This window comes from Drosophila mojavensis, unplaced genomic scaffold (genome assembly GCF_018153725.1).
Source record: "Drosophila mojavensis isolate 15081-1352.22 unplaced genomic scaffold, ASM1815372v1 contig_136, whole genome shotgun sequence".
Taxonomy (NCBI): Eukaryota; Metazoa; Arthropoda; class Insecta; order Diptera; family Drosophilidae; genus Drosophila; species Drosophila mojavensis.
In genome coordinates, this window is record NW_025318667.1 from 5,787,617 (window position 1) to 5,813,209 (window position 25,593).

Here is a 25,593-nt window from a genome sequence, read left to right on the forward strand (position 1 = left end):
CCCACCTGTCCGTCTCTCCACCTGTACCTCTGTCTGTCTGTCTGTCCGTCAGTCTGTCTGTCTAACTGTCTGTCCGTCTGTCTGTCTGTCTAACTGTCTGTCCGTCTGTCTGTGTGTTCGTCTATCCGGCCGTGTGTCTGTCCGTCTGTCCGTCTATCCAGCCGTGTGTCTGTCCGTCTGTATGTCCGTCCGTCTGTCTATCCGTGTGTCCATTCATCTGTCTGTGTATCCGTCTGTATATCTGTTTGCCTGTCTATCCGTCTGTATATCTGTCTGTCTGTCTATCCGTCTGTATATCTGTCTGACTGTCCGTCCGGCCATGCTTTCGTCTGTCCTCTGGCCTTCCATTCCTCCGCTCGTCTATCCGTCAGTCTGTCCGTCCATCTGCCCTTCCCTTCATCTCTTTACCCATCTGCCCGTAAAAATTCCGCACACAGGGCACCTCCATTTCATGGATTAGATCTGATCCGACGTACAGCTGCCACCGTCTTCCTCAGCTAAGATACTTCCGACTTCCTCTCGAGACTTACCAACCATTATTTAATCCTTCTCTTTTGCCACACTGAGACCAAGTGAGAACTGATAACCCTGATTGGACTCCGGCAAATATCCAAAAAAAAAAAAAAACTCCGACGTAATGGCTTGCAAATTTCTTTTGAAACAAACGGCGGGGATTGTTGTCGATTTCGTTTGCCTGGTGATGCGGATCGCATAATTTTCGTACAACATTTGAATGCTGATCTGGGCTAACAGCGATTTCTCAGCTGCTTCTTCAGCTTCTTCTTGCCCCCCTTGATGCTTGGGCAACAGCAGCGACAAGATGAAAGAAAAAGAGTAAATATATATGTATACATATAAACAAATAAAACATAATGTGTAAATGCGCAAATTACATAAGAAGTGCGAGTATGAGCAACATTCAAATAAAGATACAATTGTATCTCGCCATTTATCTTTACTGTGCCCCCAAACAACAACAACATTTTGGGCGCAGTTTGTGTGCCCCCCACATAAAAAAAACCCAAAAAATATGATGATAATAAAAGAAAGGTTCGCACGAAATGTTTGTGATTTGTTTAGTGCTGTTTGGTTGTTTGCTGGGTCAGCGGCGACGCAACACCTGCCCAGAAGAAAGCGAGAAACAAGTCTCATCACTGTTAGAGACGAAACTCGCATCAGCAGCCGCAACTGCAGCAGATACTTAGCCGTTGTTGTTGTTGTTGCTGCTGCTGTTAATGTTGTTAATAATGGCCAAGAGTTACATTTGCGCCATGAGCGTATATGAGCATCGTTTAGGGCCAAATGGCACAGCGTTGGCCCGTGCGTTGCACGTAGCTCGTCTCATTGCTCTAACGCTTATCATCAAACATGAGCTCGACTATCGGACGGACGGCGACGGCGACGGCGACAGCGACGGCGACGTGCCTGGACTGCGGCCAATGCAAAAGTGCCGGAATTATTTTTGCATTTGCAGACGTCAGCCAACTGACGACTGCCGGCCTGGGATTGCTGTGGATAGAGTCTGGCCCGGCCTGCTTTAATTGTCGCCAGCGTTGGAAATCATTTTAACGAGCTACGCGCATGCGCAATTGTCCAACCAAGCGACGGTTCCCGCTTCGTCTTCATCTTCCTCCCTCTGTGCCTGCTGTCTGTTGCCTACCCCCTTGCTCACCGCACTGCCCACGCTTCCCTCGCTCTCCTCGCTCTCCCCGCTCTTGCCTTATGCAATCGTTGCGGCGCCGACGACTTTCACTCATTTGAGAATTCATCGAGTTGTGGCCGCCGTGCGATTTACTTGCATATTTATTTTACTCATTGCAGATTCCCACTTCTCTACGTCGCCCCGACACCTCCTCACCTACTCCCCTACTCCCCTACTCCTCTACTGTCTGTCTTAATCAGACGTAGTTTTTCTTGAATGGTTTTTCTATCATAACAATATTACAGATAATGTGTTACCCCATCTCCCCAACCGCTTCACTTATCAGGAAGGCATTTCTCAGTCGAGATTAGAATTTGTATTATGCGCAATTATCTGCATCGTTATGACTATACTTTTTTTTTAGGTGAGTGCATATTGGAGTGGACTATAAATGTTATAGCCAAACATGAACAGGAATCAATGGCATTAGATCGCTATTAGGTTTCTAGGCTAAGCCCCAATATTTAGTGAAACAAAATCAAATCATGGCATCTTTGGCCGAGCGATGTCTTTCCCAATAATCTTTTTTTTAATAATAAGTTGAGATTTTCTAAAATGAAGAGTGCCCGACTAGAAGATACCCTGAACGTTGCAAGGCCTCATCCCTCTGACTATTAACAAAATATTGACACAGCCCTATCATATATCATGTTCAATGAGTTCTGAGTTTATATATAGAATTGGCCGCATTTAAAATAAATTTCGTTATCAATTGTAGCTATTGGCCATTTCGATTCATAATTGGCTGACTATAGGATGTTGACTTCGATATGATTCAGTGGAATTGGGTATCGAAACTGTAAGCTTAATCAGATATTACACAAAGATTGCACTCGAAAGGAATTTAGGCAGATTCTGCCGGCCAGCTTTTGCCCAGCTTTTCGTTACTATGCAGAGAGATAAGAGCGGATCATTCGTGGCACTGTTTGATTTATCGTAGGTCTAATAAAGTCATGTTCTTACAATCTGGCTCGAATGGCTACGTGGCGCTCAGAGCAGTAGCTCGTCATTTTGTTGTCCAAATTTGGACCCAAATATTGAAAGAGCTCATCAAGTGCCATCGATAAGATACGGCAGACAGTCAGTTAGGCGGAATTTTAAAATTAAAACGTCCTCTTATCATGGTCACTTGAGCATTTTCTATTAAAAGCGAATTGATTACTGATTCCGCATATGAGATATATGATAGATATATCCAATCAATTAACATCAATTAGACTAAAGTTTATTCATTTGAACAAAAAAAAAATACAAAAAAAATTCCACAGGGATTGAAAAAAAATAATAGGTTGCTATAGTTATGCATTGCTTAATTGTACACACAGTGGGATATTTATTTCATCATTAAAATTCTGCACTGATTTCTCACTGCTCTACATTGCATTCACCATTAGGTGAAGCCTTGGTGCAGTCGTAGTTTAACCTACAGAATCCGCAGCCTGGATCAAACTGCTGCCCATTAACGCACTGTTGAACTACCGGGTGTATATCACCATTGTCGTCTTCAAAGCAATATACGAACTTATAACAATCTCCATTTTTGGGCATGAATCCAGTTGTTGCGCAAACTATTTCAGGTTCCGGGGTGGTCGATCCAGTTCCGGGAGCTTCAGTTGTGGTACTAGGTCCGGGAGCATTTGTTGGTCCGCTGGGATCAGGAGAAACCGTTGTTCCGCTAGTTCCGGGAGCATTGGTTGGCCCGCTTGGTTCAGGAGCAACCGTTGTTCCGCTGGTTCCAGGATCATTTGTTGGTTCGCTGGGATCAGGAGAAACTGTTGTTTCGCTAGTTCCGGGAGCATTTGTGGGTCCGGTGGGTTCAGGAGCAACCGTTGTTCCGCTAGTTCCGGGAGCATTTGTTGGTTCGCTGGGCTCAGGAGCAATCGTTGTTCCGCTGGTTCCGGGAGCATTTGTTGGTTCGCTGGGTTCAGGAGCAATCGTTGTTCCGCTGGTTCCGGGGGCATTTGTTGGTTCGCTGGGTTCAGGAGCAACCGTTGTTCCGCTGGTTCCGGGGGCATTTGTTGGTTCGCTGGGTTCAGGAGCAACCGTTGTTCCGCTTGTTCCGGGAGCATTAGTCGGATTTGATGGTTCGGGAGCTGCAGTGGGACTTGAAGGCTCTGGAGGGGATTCGGAAGTACTCTCATCTAAATTTCCTGGTGGAATTGTGGGGTTCTCAATGTCGCCACCATCAGCAGCTGGGACTGCATCCCGCTGAAGATCAACACATTGAGCCTGTTCCGAATCGAAAACCATATTATCCTGGCATCTCAGCCGAAGTAGATGGTAGCCCCCATTTGTTGATGGAACGCACGCATAGAATCCGTTAGCATTGTCCCCGTCGGCAATGAAATCCGTGCCACTGCAAGGTACCGTCAGGTAGTCAGCGTGGACAGCTCCAAGCAGCACGAGGCAGGTGGCGCTAAGTGCCAATTGAATGATAAACATATTCGAGTATTATTGCTCAATTCGCTCCTCTGATGGTATTATCTCTTGCGATTCGTTACTTGTTTCGACAGACTAACTGGATGGGCACTTGGTTCGGTTCTTTTATAGTCGGCCACAAACAACTTTTTGACAATCGTTAAGATTGCGGCTGATTAGCTGATAAACGCACCGTCTAGGGCGCTCTTTGTTGACCAAAAGCATTTGAAACCATTTTGTTAAAGAACTTTTGTCTTTATTCATGCAAAACAGGGAGAAAAAAAAATGTGAAATTAACAACCATAACTTAATGAGACTACGCTATACACCAACATAGATTAGAACTGGATTACTGGGCCTGATTATTCTTCGATGCTGGGCACCTCGGGGGACTCGACGCTCTCAATGGACACAGGCTTGTTGGCCTTGGCCTCTTGCTTTGCCTTCTCCTTGGCCGCCTTTTTGGCCAGCTTATCGGCCAGCTTCTGTTGCTTCAGCAGCTCTTTGGCCTTGATCTTTTCGGCCTTCTTGCGCAGCTTCTCCTCGGTCTTCAGCTGCTTCTGTTCCTGCTTGATGGCGGCCAAATCTTCGGCCTCATACGCCTGTCCGGGCTGGTAAACTGTCCAATCGTAGCGCCAGCAACGGCCAATCAATGGCTCGAAGCGCTGGCCGGGCGAGCAGCGCACAATGTACTTGTGATAGCCACCGCGCAAGCTCACCACACAGTTGTAGTAGTAGCTGGAGTCGTTGCCTGCAAAGCGTCCGGGAGATGCGCAAACGAATGCATCATTGTCGCACGCCGAGACGTCGCGCACGCAACGGCCGTACTCGGGCGAGAAAGCCAACAGCGGAGGGCACACCAGGTCGTATTCATTCAGCGCACCCAAAGGAGCATCCTGGACGCATTTATGGAAGCGTTGACAGTCACCGCTGATGTGGGCGAACACACCAGGGGTCTCGCACGTGAATGCGGGCGGTGCCGGTGGTGTGGGTGCAATGGTGGTGGCGCCTGCCTCTTCTTCTGGAGTTGTGGGCTGCTCCTCGCCGGGGCTGGAAGTGGATGGCTGTTCGCTGGGGCTGGCAGAGGATGAGCTCTCAATGGGGCTGGAAGTAGACGGCTGTTCGCTGGGGCTGGCAGAGGATGAGCTCTCAATGGGGCTGGATGTGGATGGCTGTTCGCCGGGGCTGGCAGAGGACTGCTCCTCAGTGGGACTCGATGTGGATGGCTGTTCGCCGGGGCTGGCAGAGGACTGCTCCTCAGTGGGACTCGATGTGGATGGCTCCTCGCTAGGACTGCCAGTGGTTGAACCCGCGCTAGGACTGCCAGTGGTTGGCTCCTCGCTAGGACTGCCAGTGGTTGGCTGCTCGCTAGGACTGCCAGTGGTTGGACCCTCGCTAGGACTGCCAGTGGTTGGCTCCTCGCTAGGACTGCCAGTGGTCTGCTCCACACTGGGTGCCGAAGTGGAGGGCTCTCCACTGGGGCCATCAGTTGGCTGCTGCTCGCTGGGGCTCGATGTGGATGACTCCTCATTGGGTGCGACTGTGGTCTCTGCCTCCGGCTCGCTGGGACTGAGCGTGGTTTCCGCATCCTCAGCGGCAGCAGTAGTTGTCTCTACGCCACCCTCTGGTGGATTTTCGACAGCTATTGTTGTAGTGTCCAGCTCCTCAATGGCATCCGTTGTCACTTCCTCCTGCACGGTGGACTCGTCAGGCTGTGGTGTGGTAATGATCGTCTCCTCCCAACCGCTACCCTCGGCAAGCGTTGTTGTTTCGCTCCAGGCCAAATCGCCGCTACCAGCACCGCTAAGGGCCTGAACGCCGCAGGACTTGGTCAGCAGCTGTAATCAATGGAAAGTCAAAGGTCAGCTATCCGCACATTCCGAACTCGCAGCTATGCAGCCGGATCTCTTACCAGGGCTGCGCAGAGCAGCAGCACCGCGGTGGCTGTCGAGAAGAATCCGTGTCTCGCTGTCATCGTTGTTCTGATTGTTGTTCTGGTTGTTGTTGTCGTCATCGTCGTGTTGCCTGTGGCTAACTTCGGTCGATCGTTGTATGAGCCACTTGTGTTACCCACACTCTATTTTATAGCAGAATCTGGTCGCCGGATGCTGGGTCTTATCAACCCTAGCGCCTAATTACGATTGGCCCTATCTCACAGCTCCAGGCCGACTTTAGTATATAGCGCAAATAAAACCTGTTGCTTTAACGTCACCACCATCAGCGCAAAATACAGTTGTAAACCCATAAAGACTCACCTGTACGAATAGAGGCAGCCGCCACGCCCAGTGCGCTGCTCTGTCCGCGGATGTGAAACGGAAGTGTGTAAAGATATTGTCTTGATAAGCGCCGTACAGGAGGTCAACCTCTGTCGCTCTCCGATGCATCTGCAATTTGGCTGAGCTCCAATCGGACACGCCCGACACCCAACCACCTACCACCTACCTGTCCACAATATTTATGGCCATGTGTTGACATTGGAAGTGATGAAAACAACAAGTCTGAATCACGGCAATTTCATAATTTTACATTTAATCACAGTTTCCAGTGTACTTTAAAACAATTTGGATATACAAAGTTTTGCTTAATATATTATAAACACATAGATTAGCTTATTCCACTATCTACTTAAGACCGTGTTTGCTCTACTTTATTCCCCAGATTAGTTAGCCAAAGTACTATTTGAAATGATTATGCTCAAAGTAATATACGTTTCCCATGAATCATTGAGCAGGGATCATGCAGTTGGCTTCATGGACTGATAACGTTTCTTCGTCTAAATTTAGTTTGCTTAGTCGAGAGTTGGTCATTATGAAATTGTGGCTAGTAGATTATGAGGTGGATTGTAGGCGGATATTAGATTTCTAAAATATATATAATTTGTATATTTATTTTTATTTCAAAAAGAATATTTTACATTTGATACTACATTTTTAATATGTACAAATAAACTTTAAAAAATAATGAATAAACAAAACTAATTTATAAATAAAAGAAAACATAAATAAATAATAATAATAAGTATTTCGACGATATGAGCATATTTCTAATATGTAAAAAAAAAATAAATTTTAAAAATAAAAATAATAAAAAACAAGTAAGAACGTTGCAGTCGGGCGTTACCGACTGCAGAATACTCATTCACATCCCATCAACAATTTAGTAGTTAAGTTTCGCTCTAATACTGTAGAATATACAGGTTTTTCCGATTTGCCACGCCCCAACTGGGCGTAGACACCTCATTTTTGGTCAGTTTTTAGAAAGAGATAACGGTACCCTAACTGCAAATTTTGAATGCTTACCCTCAAAAAATGTGAAAATTACAGGGTATTTTTCGATATGCCACGTCCCTAAAGAGGCGTAAAAATTATTTTTGGGGAATCGATAGAGGAGGCTACCAGTAACTCAACTATCTAAATTTGAAGCTTCTAGCTATTATACTTTAGGAGATATAAACTTTTGCGGTTTGCCACGCCCCCTGTGGGCGGACATATATCCGACAAAACTTTTTGGTCTTGGGTGATCAGTCCGAGTATATATACAAAATTTGAGGTCTCTGCCATCAATAGTGTCCAAAATATAGGAGAATTTAAAAAATCACTATATCTTCAGGTCCGATTTGCCACGCCCCCAATGGGCGTAGACTTGTAATTTATCTTCAGACTTTATAGAATCATACCATTAGCTGACGTGCAAAATTTCAGCATTCTAGGTTTACAACTTTAGGAGATACAGTTTTATCCGATTTGCCACGCCCCCAATGGGCGGAGATATATCCGCCATAGCTCGTGATCTTGGGTGGTCAACGCGGACCTACATACCAAATTTCAGCTTTCTAGCTCTTCAACAAACATGATTTCTGGTATATCGGAAAATGCATTTTCCGATTTGCCACGCCCCTAGTGGGCGGATCGGGAAAATTTTAACACTTTATAAATCGGAGATATACACGAGTATGTGTTCCAAATTTCAAGTCTCTAGCTTCAATAGCGCCGAAATAGATTGCGTTCATACGGACAGACGGACAGACGGACAGACGGACGGACGGACAGACGGACAGACGGACGGACAGCAAGACGGACATTGCACAAAACCAATATACTGATTCACTTTCGTGAATGAGTATAATAAGTAAATAAAAATCATTCATACATTAACGAAAAAATAATAAATTAAGAACAAAAAGAAATAAAGGCAAAGTATTTCGGGAATGAGAACATATTTCTAATATGTAAAAAAAAAAAAAAATAAATAAATAAATAAATAAAAATAATTTATAAATTAAAGCAAAACAAATAAATAAATAAAAAAAAAATAAAAAAAAATAATAATTAGTGGATACACATGGTCGAAATCTCAAGGCGTCGATATGATTTGCATTCATACGAACAGACGGACAGACTGAGAGACGAAGAGACGGACGAACCGCAAGACGAATATTGCACAAACCCAATATGCTCACTTCACTGCGTTTCACTGCATTTCACTGACAAATAATAATTATATAGGATTTTAAGGAATCATAATTGATGTAAGTATATTTTAAACGGAGTCATTCACAGAACGACTTCTGATTGCCTTAATTGCCTCTTGGCCTAATCTTAATATTCAATTGAATGAAGCTTTCCATGTTTTCTTTTTGAACAGCCTTCTGATGTATGTGTGTGTGTGTGTGTGTGTGTGTGTGTGTGTGTGTGTTGTAACACAATTGCTGGCAACGTTGCACTCGGAATGGCTCCCATTACCGGATCGTATGCTGCGCGTTATCAGAGTGCGATGTCTGATCAGCTGGCGTGTGGTCATAAACATAGTCCTCTGCTGGCGTTTGGTGGCCGGAGCTGCAGGAGAGCCAACAACGTCAACAAAGACGAACGATTATTTTTCTTCTCTTTCTTTTTTTTTTTTTTTTTCTTTTTTACATATGTATCTGACGTTAATCTCGGGCACACACACACACAAACACCCACACCCAACACACAGGGAGATAGACATGCACACACACACACACACACACACACTGTGCATGCGTCCTCTGTGGGGGTGTTGGTACGCAGAGATATCTTCAATGTGATAAGCGCGATTATTATCACAATTTTATTTATTTTTTTTTTCGCCATTATCTAAACGGGTTTCGGTTTGGTAAATGATGAATGCTAACGGCCAGACGACGCGCCTCACACAGTACCAGCACACAAATTCCATACGAAAAGCAAACTGTGCGGGATCATCCACAAAACGGTCGCAATTTTCCAGGGAAAAGTAATATAAGCGGGAACGGGAACGGGAATAGTAACGGGAACGGGAACGGTAACAGGAACGGCAACGGGAACGGCGGGCATGACAACAATGCCAATGACAGCAGCGGCTGCGGCACCAGTTGCTGGTGCACCCGTACGTCGTGCCGCTGCCCGCGCCACAGCCGGAGTGCAACGGCGGCGGGTGGTCAAGAAGCACATACAACAGAAGTATATGCTCTGCGGCTTTGCCATACACGTAAATATATCAGCCAAGTCTCTCTCTCTCTCTCCCCTCCTCCCTCTCTCCTGCTATCATCCGCTCTCTCCAGCTCTCTCTGCCACCTCTCTCTCTCTCTCTCTGTCTCTGTCTCTCTCCGCCTCTCTCTTTATTGTCTTGCACTTAGTTCAAGTCTCACTTGCTCGGTCTCTGTCTCTTTCTCTCCCCCCTCCCCCTCGACTCATCTATCTTCTGCCTCCTCTCACTCGTCGTTCTCTTTTCTAGGCATTTCTGGCAACGCCAGCCTATTTGTATGGCAACGTCGTGGAATCGGACAAGGATCTGGTGCTGCGCATTTGGCCAGCGATCGTCTACCAGGCCACCGGAGAGCTCTGCCGCTCCATTATGGAGCACCTGGACACAGAGTATAGCGGCCGGGCACGCGAAACAGTTCAATACAGACGCATCTTTCTGCTGGCCACCTTGATTGCCTGCCTCTCACTCATGATCAGCGGCATCTTCTTCTCATCCGCCTGGGTCGTGGTCACCACCACCACTCAGACCGTGGCCATTGTCTTCTACGGCTGCTTTGCGGGTAAGTCGTTTGTGCCAGCTGTGCCTGCTGCTCCCAGCATCCCAGTTTGAAATGCCCCTATGGCCTTTTAGGTATCGGCGCCAGTCTCTATCAGTGGAAGACGCACGTCATACTGGAGGCAGTGCGTCCGCGCGAGGACAAGTACGTGCGGAAGACGATTCATCTGTGCGGCGAGGCCTTCTGTCAGCTCTTTCTGTCCTTCGTCTTCACCAGCCTGCGCACCCTGTATGGCACCGCGCAGTCCATTGTGCTGATGTCGGCAATGCTGGTGAATCTCATACCGCTCAGCCTGATCATCACCAAGCATCGCGAGGATGCGTTCACAACCAAACGGATCTCAGTAATCAAGGCGGAGACCGGCTTCGGTGCGCTGCCATTGCGTGCCGCGCTGGCGGCCATCTTTGTGGCGGATCAAATGGATGGCCTGGAGACGCCCATGTCCTGGCGCAATCCGGCCACAGAGATGCAGACGAACGCAGCGCCAGCCTCAGCTGTGGCCGCCGCCGTCGTCGACACGCACAGCAACTATATGCTCGCCACGGATGAGGCGTATGTCACGTATGTGAATCCGAATGGCGTTGAAATCATGGAGATAATACCCGAAGAGGACGAAACGGTGTCCATCATGCGCTCCAGCAATGCGACCATCGACAACTACAGCATATCGCAGTCGCAGATGCTGCACAAGTCCCACTCGAATGGTCGCCTCTATTCGCAGAATCCGCAGAATACCAGCGCCACCGGCAGCTCCTCTCCCTTGCCCGAGGCCTATGCGAATCTGGTAAGCATGGTAGCCTCTCTGATGTAATCTAATGTGATCTCATCTTTTGCTTGTTGGCAGCATCGCATTCGGCGCATGTCCCTGGCGGTCACATCGCACCTGTGGTGGAATCTGTTGGATAAGATTGTGATGCCGCTGCAGCAGGCGCTGCTGGTGCCGCAGCTGTATGCCACCACACTGCTCATCTCGGCGGACATCTTCAGCTACGTGATGTGCCTGACGGTGCTGCCGGGCCTGGCTGTTAGCCATCACGCGCTGAAGAACGCCGAAATACCATTCCTCTTCTCGCTGCTGGCCTTTCCCTGGATGTGCTTCTCGCTGATGACGCCGCGCTTTGGCTCGAGCCTGTTCAAAAGGAAGCTGCAGTGGTTCACGTTTGGCAGCATCTGCAAGTGTCTGGCGCTCATTTGTAAGCATTTGGATTGTGGCATCATCACCTTTTACTGTCATTTACTATTAACAATTCTGCAGTTATTAGCTTCTCCACGTCCAAGCTGCTGCTGAGCGTTTCGGCTGTGCTGTTGGGCTTCGGCCAGGTGGTCACAGCATTTCTTCAGGAGATGGTCTTCCAGTTAGGCATGACGCGTGCCAATTGGACGGCCATTCGCCGGCCGGTGCACTTCACCAACGGTCTGCTGATACTCATCTGGGGCGCTCTCGCCCATTGGGTCGTCGTCCACTACACGTTCCAGGCAACGGTGGGGCTTGCGGGCGCCCTGTATGGATCCACAACATTGTTGTGGAATTTTTTGTTTTTCTGTTGCCAAAGCAAGGATTAACAGTGAGATGCATTATTGTGCATAGTATCTGGCCTTGACGTTTGGGGATTTCTAATAAAACGTATATACATATATCTATAAATGTTAATATATAAGTAGTAGCATAAATTCATTTTTAAAAATAAATAAAACAATATGGCGCACACGCTTTCAATTTTGAGCGGGCCACATTTGAGTTATCGATATTCGATACGTTTCCGCACAGCCATTTAGTGTTGCAAAATACATTTCACAGAGCAGATTTGCAAAAAATTATATACTTTTTAATTAATATTGAATATAGCTAACAAAAAAAATAAAATTAAAATATCATACAATTTTTAAAGTAATAACTATTCAATGAAAACCTCAAAATTAAACACTATACGACATTTAAAAATAAATACTGATTTCTGTTCGGTATTTATTGTTTGGTATATTTTTTGGTATTCTTGTATTGTGTTGATGTGGTTGCTTTATAGATATGTGAGGCAGTCAGCACGCTTAGTTTTAGGAGATTAGATTTTTAATTCTGAAAAAACTGTAAACTTTATATGCCTTTTCAAATTTCTCGTATATAAACTCTAAACAAGAGGTAAGTGCATGTCCATGCAACAATACAATATATGGTGCATTTGTATATATGTGGACGCGTACGTTTTAAAGCGCAACTGCAAATTTCAAGAGCGGCGTCGAATTAGCATCAACCGGCATTAAATTAACTTCACTTGTAAAATTCTGCAGTTTCGTTAGAAGTGCGTGTTGAATTCGCAATGCAATAGCTATAGCACAAGTTGTTTTGTTTGTGGCACAAGCATTTTGTTTGTTTCGTACATGGACATATTGTGGTATCTGCGTTTTCTTTTACTCATTTCTCTTGTTGCCGTTGTTGTTGTGCCCAGGCGGCGCGCAAAATTCGCCGATGCACATGGGCTCCTGGCAAGGTTTTGGCAACGACGTCGCATGGCGGCCATGTTCGGGTGCATGATGAACTAACGTTTGCATTGTTTCTCCCTGTTAGCATTCAGTCTATAGCTGTGCACACTTTAGTAGGTGTGCGCAAATCAACCAACCAATATACTACCTAGTCAAGTAATTGTGGCGGCCAGTGGAGCCAACTGTAATCCTGGGCTGGCGCTGTCATTCAACGGTGTTGGGCTCCCGATCTATTCGAATACTGCATCGATGACAAATGGCCCTGAATTTCCGCCTTCAAACAACTCCATAATTACATCAATCTACAATTCTACATCGCGAAGTCAACAGGAACAGCTATTAAACGCAACTGACTTGGAACAAGAGGCATTTGCATCAACTAGCAACGTAACGAAGACGAAGCCGGAATCGGATCCGCGCTTGGCAGTCATACAGCGTGCACTTGACATAATTGTGGAAACCTGCCGGGGTCGACATTTGAACAGTCTTTGGGCCGTTCTGCTGTTACTGACTAAGCTGAACGATGTACGCGATTATCTGGTGACTTCCATTAGAACTGAGCCAGCGACTGCATACGAAACGTCTGTATTGCTGAATGAGATCGATTTGAAAATAAAAACCCTATCAACCAAAATCGAAAAAGTCAGAGGCGGACCCAATCCACATCTCGATCCGATGGGCTTTGATATAATTAACTGGATACGTCACTGGTTGCCAAGCGGCGGCCGCAATTCGAAGAACAGCAAGGAGCCACCCAATACTCCAGCTGAAGACAGCGAACGTAGTCGCAAACGATCGTAAGCCCATCAATGCAATATAATTGTTTACATTAGTAAAATTTTCATATATTGTATTACAGTTACCCAAGCTTGGCTGGCGAGGGTGAAACTCTACAGTTGATCAAATATCGCCGCGTGGATAATACATTTCCTAAATATATGCCGAATGACGGTAAGTACCAGATAGATGAAGAAAACTCGCATGGAAATAGGAAATCCAATCAAGAAATTAACTCAAAATTAGAATGTCCTGGCCAAGTGTACTCCATTGAAATCACTGAATTCGAATTTTCCCTATCAACTCAGCTCCCTTCATAATGATCTCATTTTATACATATATGTATTACAATATATGATATAAACATTTGTCAAAAGCAATGTGTATGTTTTTGTATAAAAATAAAAACAAAATTATTTTTATTTTGTATATTATATTTTAGTTAAATTGTAAGTACCAAAAGCCCTCCATCCATTCATCAGTCATCAATCATCTCAAAATTGACTATGAAAGTCTCTTTAGTATTGAAATTGTTTTGTATTCTCCACAGTTGATAATTTTTGCCGTATGGCAAACCCAACCCAGCGCAAGGAGCCAGAGAACAACAACAGCAATCGCAATGCCTTCCAGTCGCAGCCGAAGCGCCTCTCGATATTTAACACGCCGCCAACACGGCAAGTGAATGTCCGCAACACACAGCCCACATCGCCGATAGATCTGTCCGACTCGGACGATCAGCAGCATAATGAGAGTAACTTGTACCAAACGTTCGCTGATCGTCTGGGCACAAGTGGGCAGCCGGCGGCGCGTCAGAATGAGTTTGGACGCATCTCGTCAGCTAGACGTAACAACTTGCTCTACTCCGACGCCTTGCGTTTCGGCACAAACGGTTTTTCGAGCAACATCAACTACCAGCGTCCCTCTAGTAGCCTCGCGTCGTCCGAGGCGCGCCTAAATGGGCACAGCAGCAATATGTTTGAGTCGGGAGGTCCTGGAAAAGATTCCATATTGGCGCTAGAGGAACAGCGCAATGAGCACAATCAGTATGTCAATCTGATCAATAATTTAACACTTCATGATCGCGAATATGCACGGCGTGCCGCCGCTGCACGCGAAAAGGAAAAGCCACCGCCGCCGCCGCCGTTGCGTCCGATTAGCCTTAATAACACTGACTGGATGCGCGCTTATATTAAGAACAAGGCCGAGTCCGGTGTGGCTGGACGCTCCGAATATGCTAAGCTCTTAAATTTCAATTCGAAAGCGGATGCAGTTAAGTCAGCCGACCCACTAAGCACAAAAGTGCCGGCAACTCCCATTCAGAGCTACTTGAAGAGCGACAACACTGACAACAGCACAAATGTCGAAAAGCCGTCAATCCCGAGTATCGTAGATGACGTCCCCGGGCAACTATCGGAAAAGTGAGTGACATTCATGACAGTGCTATCTTTTGGCAAAGTCGAACATTAATTCATTGTTTCATTTAGTTCGAAACAGATTTCGCAGCCGCAACCGTCGTCGTCGTCTAAAGAGTTACCAATGCCACGCACTAAAGCACTGCAGTTTCGCATCAGCAAGTCGATCTATTTCGACGACAACTATGGTAATGTATTTAGCCAGAAGTGCACCAAGACACAGGAGGAGGTGAATCGCACTAAGAACCTGGTGATTCAGGAGTACGTAATTGCAATTAATATTAAAGGTTTGTCAACTATCTAAGTATATGTAAATTGTTCGCAGAGCTGAAAGGCGAACTGAGGAACGTCGCGCATTCGAGCAAGGGCTGCGTGAGAGCCTTGCCAAGCGACGCTTTGTCGGCCACACATTATTTGTGTTGGAAAATTATTCGGTCGAGGAGGATAGCAAACCGGAGTTTATTCCATGGACCGATGCCCATCAGCAGCGCTATAATGAGCTGATATTCGGCAAGCCCGACCAGGTAAATTTCATTTTGATAGGAAAATTGCAAATTTATTCACATGAACTGTCACATTCTATCTCCATCTCGCTCTCGCTCTCTCTCTCTCTCTCTTTCCTTCTCTTTCTATTACTAGGTACTTATTTCGAAGTTTAGCCTCAGCATTACTCGCAACGATATTCGCACTCTGTCTGGCAGTTCCTGGCTGAACGATGAAGTTATCAACTTCTATATGAATCTATTAACTGATCGCTCCCAGCGCAATGAGGGCAAGCTGCCCAGCGTGTATGCCATGAATACGTTCTTTGTGCCGCGCCTATTGCAGGGCGGCTACGGCAATGTGAAGCGCTGGACTCGCAAGGTTGATATATTCAGCAAGGATATTATTCCGGTGCCGGTGCATGTCAGCAACGTCCATTGGTGCATGGCCATTATACACATGAAAAATAAGACCATACGCTATTATGATTCTATGGGTAAACCAAATTCGGAGGTGTTGAGCGCCCTGGAGAACTACTTGCTGGAGGAGTCGTTGGACAAGCGCAAGAAGCCATTCGATACTAGCGACTTCATTATCGAAAATGTCCAAAATGTGCCCCATCAGACCAATGGCAGTGACTGCGGTGTCTTCAGCTGTATGTTCGCTGAGTATATAACACGCAATAAGTCGCTCACGTTCTCCCAGGAGCACATGGAGTACTTCCGCAAGAAGATGGCCCTCGAGATTTGTGGCGGAGAGCTCTGGAATTAGGTAGCCTCATATGCCCAGCAAGTAGTATACATCATTATCATTAATTAAGTACATCAAATCCTTTATTTAAAATAATTTATTTATTATTGATAATAATGTGTGTATGATAAGCAGCCGGGGGCGTTCTCAACAAGGAATTTGGAATACAATGTTTGCCTTCAATTAATTCGGACTTTCTTAGTTTTAGCAAACCTATGAGCACACAGAAGAACTAAGAAGTCCGCATTAAAAAAAAAAAAAAAAAAAAAAAAAAAAAAAATACACTACACTTACAATGACAACTATTTCAGTTTTGCAAAACACAAACAGACTCCGAAACAGAAACCGCAAACATGTAGCTGGATTAACCGAAATACTCCTAATATTGTAACACACGGAAACTAAAATCAAATCGTGTAATAAATGAAGGCAATCACCACGATTAAGCCAGTGTCTATTATTGGGGTTTGATTCAATCTGTAATTACTTTCAGCTATAGCAATTAAGTTATATTAAGAGCTATGTATCAAAATACAAAGTTAATCAAACACTAGAAATAGTAGCAGCTCTATAGGCATCTCTGTAGATGTCTCTCCATCTCAACTGTTCTTGAACTAAGCCTAACTAAACTCAAATTAAGTTATATTATACATAAGTCCAATCTGACCATAGACCAGTTACTCTTTAAGTAATTTTATTTTTAGTAACTAATTTTTTTGAAGAAAGGGGTGTAGTGGCTGGAGCTCCTATAGCGCTCCATAGGCTGCAGTTTTGTATAAAAATTAAATTTTGCTCCATCAACCGATGATAGAAAGAGAACGATAGAGAGAGAGAGAGAGAGGTGTCAGATATATGTAAGCCATCTCTTTCTACATACACTGAAATACTTACCCATTGGAATTCTTTTAGATGTAAAAATTCGGAAACAAATTTGAATAGCTTAAAGCATATATCCCATGTATTGCTAAATCTAAAAAACTACCCAAAATTTCTTAAAGATGCGACAAGATATGTAAGGGAGAATTTACAATTTTAGCTAAGCAAAAATAAATGAAAAATTTGTTTTCTATATAAGTTATGCAAAGTTTATGTTTTGACTATATGTTAGTGCTATCCCTTTCTCACTTCTGAGTTAGTTACTTATGTTAAATAGCTTACCTTTATTGCGCAAAATGTATTTTTTTTTTTATTTTTAAATCCAAAAAAATGTAATAAAGTTAATTTAGTAAAAGTACAGCTGATGTTTTTTGGAACATGTAACACTTAGAGAGCACAGACAATGATGCCTGAAATAGCTGCGTCTCGCTCTAATCGATCGGTTGTGCGCATTTGCCATATGCAAAGAGCGAATAGGGTACATCAGCTTGCTGGCTATTTGAAGGACTTGCTGTATAGATATATGTATATGTAGATCCTTGTCTAATGTCGAAGAATAAAAATCGGAGCAAGAATTATAGATTACCACGCTCTTTGGGATATCGTAGAACAGGAAGTTTCTATATAAAGAGTTATACAAACCAGAAATCGGAATGGTCCTCTCCTATTGCCCAACGAGCGTATACATATATCGGAAATTGGACTGCAGTTTATATATACAGTTATGTAAATCAAAAATGGAAAAAGACCTTCACGATTTACCAGCGAACGTGTACATATATAATTCTTAGAGCTATGATCCCAGCGTCGATTTCTTCTATATATGTAGAGCAATGATCCTAGTGTCTATATATGCAATTATATTGTCGCTTTCTACTACATCGGAAATCTGATCGGTATCCTCTATATCTATTCAGATATATCCGAAATGTGAAAGTTCTCACATTTTTGTTTCCAAATATACCTATATGTATGTATATACATATATGCCTGTAGACCGTATATGAATCAATGCATTGTATTATATATGTACACTGATGTATTTTATAAATAATCCTATCAAAATCATTTTAAGAAAAAAATAAAAATAAAAAATAAATTTAATAATCTGGAAATCATATATCTTTCTGCCTTTCCTGAAATTTGCATAATAAAAAAAAGTAAAGTAAACAGACACAAAAGAAACATAAGAAAAACTTTTCAAAATTTGCCTTCATAAGCATACATCTAGCTAAATTATATTTATTTTTAACTATTTTTACAAGATTGTGTAAATTCATAGAAAAAAATTAAATAAAAAAAATACCTTAGTAGCTACCATTGTATTGCTAATGTATTTCACACTTACATATACATAATAATAATATTAAAAATAAAAATAATAATATGTAATCCAAAAAAAGGTATTAGGATTTTTGTTTCTCCTTATTTTCTTCTTTTTTTTTTTTTGTATTTTAGGGGAACTTAAAAAAAATAGGTTGCTTATATGGAGAACCGACATTGGAGCCTGCACGTATGTACATGCATATCGTACATATCGTATACACTAAAAACAAAGTATCACTTTTCTAAAAGTTTATTTGTATTAGTTTAGTTTCTTATATAACAAGCACGGGGAACTGGAATTGTCATAGTAAATGATGTAAGGATTTACGGTTTAATAGAAAAAATTAAAACACATATATAAACGATATCGACTCATATATATATATGTCCTAATCTACACTTCTATGAATATCATCTCGGTGGCGAGTTGTTCTCTGGCAAAACGAAAACGAAAAACAAAAACTAAAAAAAAAAAAAAAAAAAAAAAAAAATCATATGGTATTTATGAAAATAATATCTGTACATACATTTTGAGGTATATAACGTGACCCATCATCAGGTGTACGGTATTCTTAATAAAGCAGTAACACTATCATGTTACAAAATATCATTAGATATATATAGATTTATATGTTAGTTGTCATTATTGTGGTTGTTGTTGTTGTTGTTTTTGCTTGTCGATTTGTCACGCCATATTCTAACTAATATGTATCCCTACTAGTCTATACATACGAATTAGGAAGTCTCTCGTATTACCCAGATCTTGTTCGATATCTGCTTGTATTTATTTATTGATAGATGCCACACACATCGGAGTAAGAGAGTTACACGATTGCGTCTTATCAAAAAACAAAAAAAAAGCATAATTTACTCTATATAGTATATACATATATATATACATATACATACATATATGTGTGTATCTGTGTGTGTGTGTCTATGTGTCTGTGTGTGTGTTTTTTTTTACTGAGTTAATTGGCCTGCATAAAAGGATCATGTCTATATGGTCCCTCTAAGGCATTGGCAATACTTTCCCCTAGTGTACATATGTATATGTTGTCTTGTCTTGTTAAAGCTATATACTCCTTACAGACACAATCTGATATTGGTATAAGCCCAATGGTTTAAATAATACTTCAATATGTATGTACATGGCCAAGACAACGGGTGCGTTGTCAAGTGCTTCTGCTTCTGCTTCTGCTTCTACTTTCATATAATGCAATACAGTTTACTCGTATATATGTATATGTTTCAACAGCCTAAAAAACATACAATTTTCATATATTCATAATACATCTGGATTCTATCGGAAATCTAACATCTAAATTAGGTTCTTATGTATTTACACAGAAAAACAACTCCAGCCAGAGCTCACTTCATTTGACAAGGAAGAAAGGAAACACTTTTGCAATTTGGAAATGTTGTACAAATATATATATATATATATATGTATATATATACTGAAATAGTTATATACATATATGTATTGAAATAGGTGTTCAAATTTCCGATTTGGACCGATGAAAATATAAAATTTGAATGCTTTTCGTCGTCATTTCATATTGATAAAAAGTTATTCTTTAAATGCTGACAGTATATCCATTGCGATAATTTTCAGTAGTAGTATTTCTGAAACTTTATGATAATTTACGAGTATATATATATATATCTTTATATATATATATATATACCTAAATATGTAGAGAGATATCACCCGCCACTGAGTTAAGTATTTCAAATTATCACGTTTCATTGAGTGGTTGCAACTGCAATGAGTAAACGCATCATTTTTTGTTTGTTTTCAGTTGTTTTTTTTTTTTTTTTTTTTTTTTTTTTTTAGTTTTAGTTATAGATTTAGATTTTGTTTTGTATTTTTTTTTTTTTATCATTTTCTTAGTTTCATTATTGGTGTGAATCATCTAACTTTAATAAATGGGGGAAATATGTACCAATAATATACGTAATATATGTATATACATATGTTTGCATGTTTAGTGGTAACGTGTCTATGTATGTGAGTGTGTGAGTGTTTGCTTGCTGAGAATGACATGATGAATTTCTTCAAAGTTATAAAATAATTCGTACTTAGTGTTTTAAGAGGAGAAACTTATCATTGAAGCACAAAATTAAGATTTGCAGACAGATTAATGTCATTTTAATCTAACCATATATACTTATATATTATATTCTTAAAAATAAAACTTATAAAAGGTTTCTTTGTGATTTTCTCCTTCAGTAATTCATGGAAATTTGATTACTTATTATTTAAAAAAAAAAAAAAAATTAATATTATATTTCTATATATATATTGTGTATATATATTATCAATATATACTGGTATATATATATATATATATATATATATATATATATGTTCAACACGCATCAGTCAATCTGGTTATCGATCAGCTGACGCCCTTTCCTTGTTCGTGATGACCAACGGAGGATAGTGTATAAATAGTGAAGAGTATTTTACTGCTAGACCTATTGATTCTCGTCATCATCACCGTCACCATCATCGTCGTCGTGCTGCTCATCCAGCTGCTGATGCTGCTGCTGCTGCTGTGCGGCTGCGGCGAGTAACGCGGCTTTCTGTACTGCTTGGGCCTGCGCCTGGATCGACGCTTGCATCGAGGGCGCTGACATGGCAATTTTCCCGCTTGTCTTGTACTCGGTCATTTCCTAAACACGAAACGAATATTAATTAATTAATTAATTAGCAATTCACATAAAATATATGTATATATATGCGACTATTGCCACTTACTCGCTCATATCGTGCCTTGTCCCTCTCTGCCATCGACTCGTACTTTTGCTTCACTTCGGGATCAACGTCCGACCATTTGCGGCCCAGCTCTTTGGCAATGTCACCAACACCGTATTCGGGATTAAGAGCCTTCACTTTATTTCTTTCATCATTGCAGAACCAGAAGAACGCAGACCTGCAAATCGAATCAATTGCAAATTAATTATTGTCCCATTTCGAAATGTGCATAGTGTCATCCATGCCGGATTCTTAGTATTAGTAAGTAGTATTAGTATAATCAATTTTGCTACGAACTCACAATGAACGTTTTGGCGCATTCGGATCCTTGATCTGTTTTCTTTTCTTGCCACGGCCCACGACCGCACCCTTGGGCGGGACATAGTTCTGCATCTCCTGCTCGTACCGTTGCTTGTCTTTTTCAGCCATTTCGTGGAAGCGTTTCTTCTCCTTGTCAACCATCGTCTAGATGAAAGGCAAAACAACTGGTAGACTTCAACTATGCTGTTGATGGGGTTATTGCTTACCTTCCAGCGCTCAGCGCACTTCCTTGAGAACTCAGCGAAGATCACTGTCTCATCGGGATGCTTCTTTTTGTGCTCCTCTCTGCATGTCTGTACAAAGTATGCGTAGGCGGTCATTCGGCCTCTGGGTTTCGCATCAGCTTTGCCCCCCCTGACCATTGGGCTCTGAAATGAATATGAATATGAATATCAACAATAAGGAATAGAATAGAATTATTTCTATTATTTGATTAGCAACTTACCCCGGCTGAGTTGATGACATTCTGTTGCTGCTGCTGTTGTTGCATCTGTTGTTGTTGCTGTTGCTGCTGCTGTTGCTGTTGTTGCTGCTGTTGTTGTTGCTGCTGTTGCTGCTGGAGCTGTGCAGCTGTGTTGGCATCCACCTGACCCTGATTGGCAGCCGGATACCACCATTGGGAGCCGGGCACCGCCGCAGCTGCCGCAGCCTGCGCCATATTTAGGCGGTAATCGTAGCCAGTGGTTGCCGCATTCGAGGTGGCAACAACCTGGGCCATTGTTGTGGCTGGATTGGGGAAACTACTGGCCATTTTGTATGTGAATAGCTGTTGGGTGCCAACGCCGGAGGTGGCGTTGGAGCTATTCTGATGTGCCTGCTGTTGATTTTGCTGGACAACCACTTGGTGTTGTTGCAACTGTTGCTGTTGTACTGCAGCCGCTTGTTGTTGTTGCTGCGCAGCCAGTTGCTGCTGATAGTGTTGAATTGTTTGCTAATCAATAGTTTGTTGTTGTGGTTGTTGGTTTTGGTTATGAATGTGTTTAGGTGTGGGTGTAAATGTAGGTGTAGGTGCGGGTGTTTCAATAAGTACGAGGCCAAAACACACCAATTGTTGCCAAAATAAATTAAACATCAAACATGAACAAAGGGAAAGTCAACAACAATGTCGGCGTCGCACTTATCACCCAATTAGATATAAACAAAAACATTATAAATTTACATTTGGATAGTTGAATAATTTGATCAAATAAATTCATTAAGTTCTCACTTATTGATATATTCATCAACTTTCAAATTTAAATTAGAATGTTATTATTTAAGCATTTAAGCATGTGCATAACTGACCTAGCGTGCCCCAAGCACACGCTTACATACATACATATGTACATATATACAATCACATTCATAGACGTATGTATGTATGTAAGAACGCATGTACATTCATTCGCAACTATTCAATGAGTGTTTGCAATTAAAATTATAAATGGGAGCGCAGCACACACACACACACACACAAAATTAAAACGTAATAAAAATAAATAAATAAGAAAACAAATCATTTTTAAGAGAACACTCATAGCAGATCTTGCACAGCTTTTGTTGGCATTTGGCGCCAAAAACGATCTCTCATTAGTCGCTGGCGGGTTTCACGCTCAGCAGCACACACATGCATACGCAAGCGTACACATACATAGAGACACCGCCACCGACACACACACACATAAGCAAGCTTGTACATTTATACAGTAAACGGTGAAAACGCGCATGAGCATGAGCAAGTTCCAAATGGTTGGAGCAGCGAACATCTGCGTTGCATGTTCCAATTCTCAATGATTCCATTCACTTTTTGTCCAGTAATAATACAACCGCTACGTTTCTTATTGGCAATTAATGCGTACAAAATGTAAACAAATTGCGACTCTTTTCGTGAGGCATGGGGTGCAAAACAAGTTAATTCATACGTAATCATATAAACAACAATAAACTATAAACAATAAACAATAAATTGCATTGTTTTGTCATAGATATCAGCTGTTCACCTTTTTTCTTGCTTTCCCTTTTTACAAACAAGTCGCTCAAATGCAACTGAGAATGATTTTTGAAAAAACGGCACGTTTTTAATAAAGAGCAGGTTCATTCGGTTCATGAACCAATTTATCGGCTCTTCTTTTATTCTCTCAATGCCAGGGGTGTCTTAACTACTCATGCAAAAAACGGCAACACTGTCAAAACATACAAACACATGTACATATTTGATGTACGTATGTATGAACGCGAGAGAGACTCGGTGAGAAAATAAAATATATAATGCTCTTTACAATGTAAAGTTGTTTGTGCACAAACCAACACATATACACATATGTGTGAGTGTGTATGTACGTATGTGCGTACAGAGAACTGACAAAGCATTTCGAGTTTTGTACACATACACACAAAAGCACATATAGACATACCAGTTGTAGTTGTCTTAAAACAAGAGACACTATACAAAGAAAAGAATTCACATGGGGAGCAGCACGTATACATATTTACATATGTACATACACATACATATGTTTGTATGTACATACATTTGTATGTACATACAGCCAATTTCAGATTACGCAAGCTTCAATGTTGTGTGCATATTTCAAGTTTTCATACATACATACATGTGTTTGCACATACATAAATATATTCACATTTATAGCCACTATATATTTGTATGTATGTATGTACATATGTATGTATCAGAAACAAATACTAACAAACCGTCTTGTTTGTATCTGTTCAACATTCGAAAATCGAGGCACATGTCATTTCCAATTTTATAATGTTAAAGATACATACATATGAATATACATACACATATGTTTTATATTTGTATGCACTTAAAAACGCATGTAGTATGCAATTTCGGCTGTTCTAAATTAACAAAATGCATAAGTTAATGACGAACGAGCAACAAAATAAAATAAAATAAAAATGGCGGCCATAGATGCGCACGCAAAATAAAAATGTTTCTTGTGTCTATATGTTCGTATGTACACATGTATGTATGTACGTAGCATGTACGCATAGCGTCGTCGTATGGATGCCTGCTTTTAGTTCGTATTTAGTTTCTTCTCAAATGTATATGTATGTAGATATATGTATGTATATATATTTATATGCTCGTGATGTACATAAAGTCGAAAAACTAACCAAAACTTATGTACATATGTATGTACGTATGCTGCTCACACACATGTATGCATTGAGATTCCAACTCGGCCATTGTAAAATTTCCATACTCTCTCATGCGTCTCATTTTATATGTATACATCCATGCACACATATGTATATGCTAATGCGTATATGTTTGTGTGTGCGTCTATATGTATGTATATTAAAAGTAGTGCGTGTTTGCCAATTTAATTTGTTGTTGGCGGGAAAAAAACTTTAACTTGCGACAATAAATGATGTAGACGCAATGTGAGCAAAATAGACGATGAACGCAAGAATAGTTTGTGCAAATATATGTACATATGTACATACATACAAAAATATTCAAGACTGTAGGTTGGTGTGCTGTGCGTGTGTGTATGGGTGTATGGGTGTACGTGTGTGTGCACTTCAGCTTACCTGTATTTGATGAAAGTGTTCCATGATTTTGGCCGATTACTGTGCGAATGGTTCGTACTGAGGGGGTTGAGGGTGGCGAGGAGTTAGTTTATATATTTTGCAATAGTTTTATATATGTATGTATTTTTCTGCGTTCTTCCTCTTTTGATTTTTTGCACTGCACACAACACAAACTCAATGGCTAAAATAAGTTGAAAGCCAATTGCAACTCGCATTCGTTTATTCCATGTACATATGTACGTTATATTGATTATTATGCAGATATATAAATATATATATATATATATATATTATATATATTTATATGTATATACGTATTTATGTATGTACGACGGAGGAACTAACAGAAGCAGAGCCGTCAGACGCCACACGGTAAAATTTGAAAAAATTTTTGTTACCGATTCTTACGGCGAATCGGCGTAACAGCGAACGGAACGATAAACGTAACGTAACGCGAGTTTGGAGTTTGGTGCTTCTTGTGTTGTTATTGTTTGTTTTTAGTTAGTAAAAAATAAACAAACGACGCCACAAACGCAGCTTTATTGCAGTAAATGTGTTTTTGTTGGTATCAATGCGGAAAAGATGAGGTTCGCGCGCCGCTCGCTTGATTGAAAACACACACAGAGAGAGTACCAACAACGAATGCAAAGGCTATTGAATTGAATAGCCGTCTCTGCCTTACTGTGCTTCATAGCCCAGC

At 41.8% G+C, this 25,593-nt stretch overlaps 5 protein-coding genes across 9 annotated transcripts; 2 read left to right on the forward strand and 3 right to left on the reverse strand.

The window, feature by feature from the left end:
* Positions 1-2,881: 2,881 nt before the first annotated feature.
* Positions 2,882-4,226, reverse strand: LOC116804632 (mucin-2). Its single transcript, XM_032733160.2, has 2 exons — positions 3,396-4,226; positions 2,882-3,341 (listed from the first exon to the last, which is right to left on the reverse strand). The coding sequence occupies exons 1-2, from the start codon at positions 4,142-4,144 to the stop codon at positions 3,068-3,070; spliced, it is 1,023 nt and encodes a 340-aa protein (XP_032589051.2). The 5' UTR covers positions 4,145-4,226; the 3' UTR covers positions 2,882-3,067.
* A 128-nt stretch (positions 4,227-4,354) lies between these two features.
* Positions 4,355-6,185, reverse strand: LOC6586019 (cell surface glycoprotein 1). 2 transcript variants are annotated; one of them, XM_044010049.1, is made up of 3 exons: positions 6,033-6,185; positions 5,393-5,958; positions 4,355-5,338 (listed from the first exon to the last, which is right to left on the reverse strand). In XM_044010049.1, exons 1-3 carry the CDS (start codon positions 6,132-6,134, stop codon positions 4,483-4,485), a joined length of 1,524 nt encoding a protein of 507 aa, XP_043865984.1. In that variant the 5' UTR covers positions 6,135-6,185; the 3' UTR covers positions 4,355-4,482. The 2 variants fall into 2 exon arrangements, with proteins under 2 accessions (XP_043865984.1, XP_032589038.2); XM_032733147.2 differs by having other exon boundaries at positions 4,355-5,958; positions 6,033-6,184.
* Positions 6,186-9,155: 2,970 nt separating this feature from the next.
* On the forward strand, positions 9,156-11,808 carry LOC6586020. Its single transcript, XM_002011607.4, has 5 exons — positions 9,156-9,610; positions 9,857-10,166; positions 10,238-10,947; positions 11,008-11,356; positions 11,419-11,808. Exons 1-5 carry the CDS (start codon positions 9,455-9,457, stop codon positions 11,724-11,726), a joined length of 1,833 nt encoding a protein of 610 aa, XP_002011643.2. The 5' UTR covers positions 9,156-9,454; the 3' UTR covers positions 11,727-11,808.
* Positions 11,809-12,167: 359 nt separating this feature from the next.
* LOC6586021 lies at positions 12,168-16,509 on the forward strand. The gene is made up of 7 exons (XM_002011608.4): positions 12,168-12,300; positions 12,727-13,438; positions 13,501-13,592; positions 13,969-14,836; positions 14,903-15,091; positions 15,156-15,354; positions 15,470-16,509. The coding sequence occupies exons 2-7, from the start codon at positions 12,891-12,893 to the stop codon at positions 16,082-16,084; spliced, it is 2,511 nt and encodes an 836-aa protein (XP_002011644.1). The 5' UTR covers positions 12,168-12,300; positions 12,727-12,890; the 3' UTR covers positions 16,085-16,509.
* A 1,636-nt stretch (positions 16,510-18,145) lies between these two features.
* LOC6586022 (high mobility group protein DSP1) lies at positions 18,146-25,554 on the reverse strand. 4 transcript variants are annotated; one of them, XM_002011609.4, is made up of 7 exons: positions 25,239-25,554; positions 24,894-25,074; positions 21,796-22,281; positions 21,557-21,718; positions 21,331-21,494; positions 21,033-21,207; positions 18,146-20,947 (listed from the first exon to the last, which is right to left on the reverse strand). In XM_002011609.4, the coding sequence occupies exons 2-7, from the start codon at positions 24,915-24,917 to the stop codon at positions 20,750-20,752; spliced, it is 1,209 nt and encodes a 402-aa protein (XP_002011645.1). In that variant the 5' UTR covers positions 24,918-25,074; positions 25,239-25,554; the 3' UTR covers positions 18,146-20,749. The 4 variants fall into 4 exon arrangements, with proteins under 4 accessions (XP_002011645.1, XP_043867644.1, XP_032589056.1 ...); XM_044011709.1 differs by having other exon boundaries at positions 24,894-25,554; XM_032733165.2 differs by lacking the exon at positions 25,239-25,554 and having other exon boundaries at positions 21,796-22,257; positions 24,894-25,147.
* Positions 25,555-25,593: the final 39 nt, after the last annotated feature.